General features: G+C 53.3%; 1 protein-coding gene across 1 annotated transcript; it reads right to left on the bottom strand.

Annotated features, from left to right (window-relative positions):
• Positions 1 to 5: 5 nt before the first annotated feature.
• On the bottom strand, positions 6 to 589 carry LOC130588690 (zinc finger protein 135-like; the record flags this gene model as incomplete). The annotated part of the gene is made up of 1 exon (XM_057389583.1): positions 6 to 589. A coding segment is annotated over exon 1 (531 nt), but the record flags the coding sequence as incomplete, so codon positions are not given.
• Between the last annotated feature and the right edge of the window lie 466 nt (positions 590 to 1,055).

Raw genomic sequence — 1,055 nt, 5'->3', positions numbered from 1 at the left:
ATGTTGAAGGTAGACTTCCACTTGTAGCTCTTCCCACATTCCCCACACTCATAGGGACGTTGCCCAGTGTGGATCTGCTGGTGCTGGATCAGGCTCCAGCGATGTCTGAAGCTCTTTCCACACTCCCCACACTCGAAGGGCTTTTCCCCTGTGTGGATCCTCTGGTGCTGCATCAGGTTCGAGCTCTGGCTGAAGCTCTGTCCACATTCCCCACACTCATACGGACGTTCCCCTGTGTGGATCCTCTGGTGTTCCATTAGGTGGGAGATCCGTCGGAAGCTCTTCCCACATTCCCCACACTCGAAGGGCCTCTCCCCTGTGTGGATCATTTGGTGCTGGATCAGCTCAGAGCTGCAGCTGAAGCTCTTCCCACACTCCAAGCACTTGTGGGGCTTCTCCCCCAGCTCTGAGCTCTGCCTGGATCTCCGGCTGCGTTCCCTGCACAGGGAGGGTCTTTCCTCCTCACAGCTCCCTGGACTGGGTTTGCAGCCCCTTCTCCTGCAGGATCTCTTGGGCTTTTCCTCCTTTTCCTCCATCCGGCCACACCTTGGGAATGACAAATCCTGGTTTGAGGGAGAAACAAGGGATGAGTGCCCTGGGTTATGGATTCCTCCCGCCCAGGTCCTTCTCTGCAAGTCTCCAGGTTTTTTGTGTCCATAAAACCCCAACACCGACAAGACTGAGGCCCAAACTACCTCAATCATAAAAACACAGCCCGAAAAGAAACAAAACCTCAAGATTCACCAAAACCCCCTCAAAAGTGTAAAGATTCAGTCCAAAATAAAACCACAAAGCACTCACATTTATCCCAATAAACCTCAGAAATAACAACATTTAGTCCCCATGAAAATCATGGATCCTCCTCCCGGGTCACTGTTTAGATGTCAGGGGGTCAATGCTCCTGGGGCTTGTGGGGCCTGGGAGATACAGGGAGCAGTGGAACCTTGGAGTGCCTCCTCTTCCTGCTCTCCTCTACCTGCTGAATCCCTGCCCTTCCTCACACTCCTCTTCCTCCTCCTCCTCCTTCCCTTCCTTCTCCTGCATAATGCAACCTC

This window comes from Malurus melanocephalus, unplaced genomic scaffold (genome assembly GCF_030028575.1).
Source record: "Malurus melanocephalus ecotype Western Australia unplaced genomic scaffold, MMel_1.1 scaffold_10156, whole genome shotgun sequence".
NCBI lineage: Eukaryota > Metazoa > Chordata > Aves > Passeriformes > Maluridae > Malurus > Malurus melanocephalus.
The sequence above is the reverse complement of the archived record's forward strand: the minus strand, read 5'-3'. Positions and strand labels throughout refer to the sequence as shown.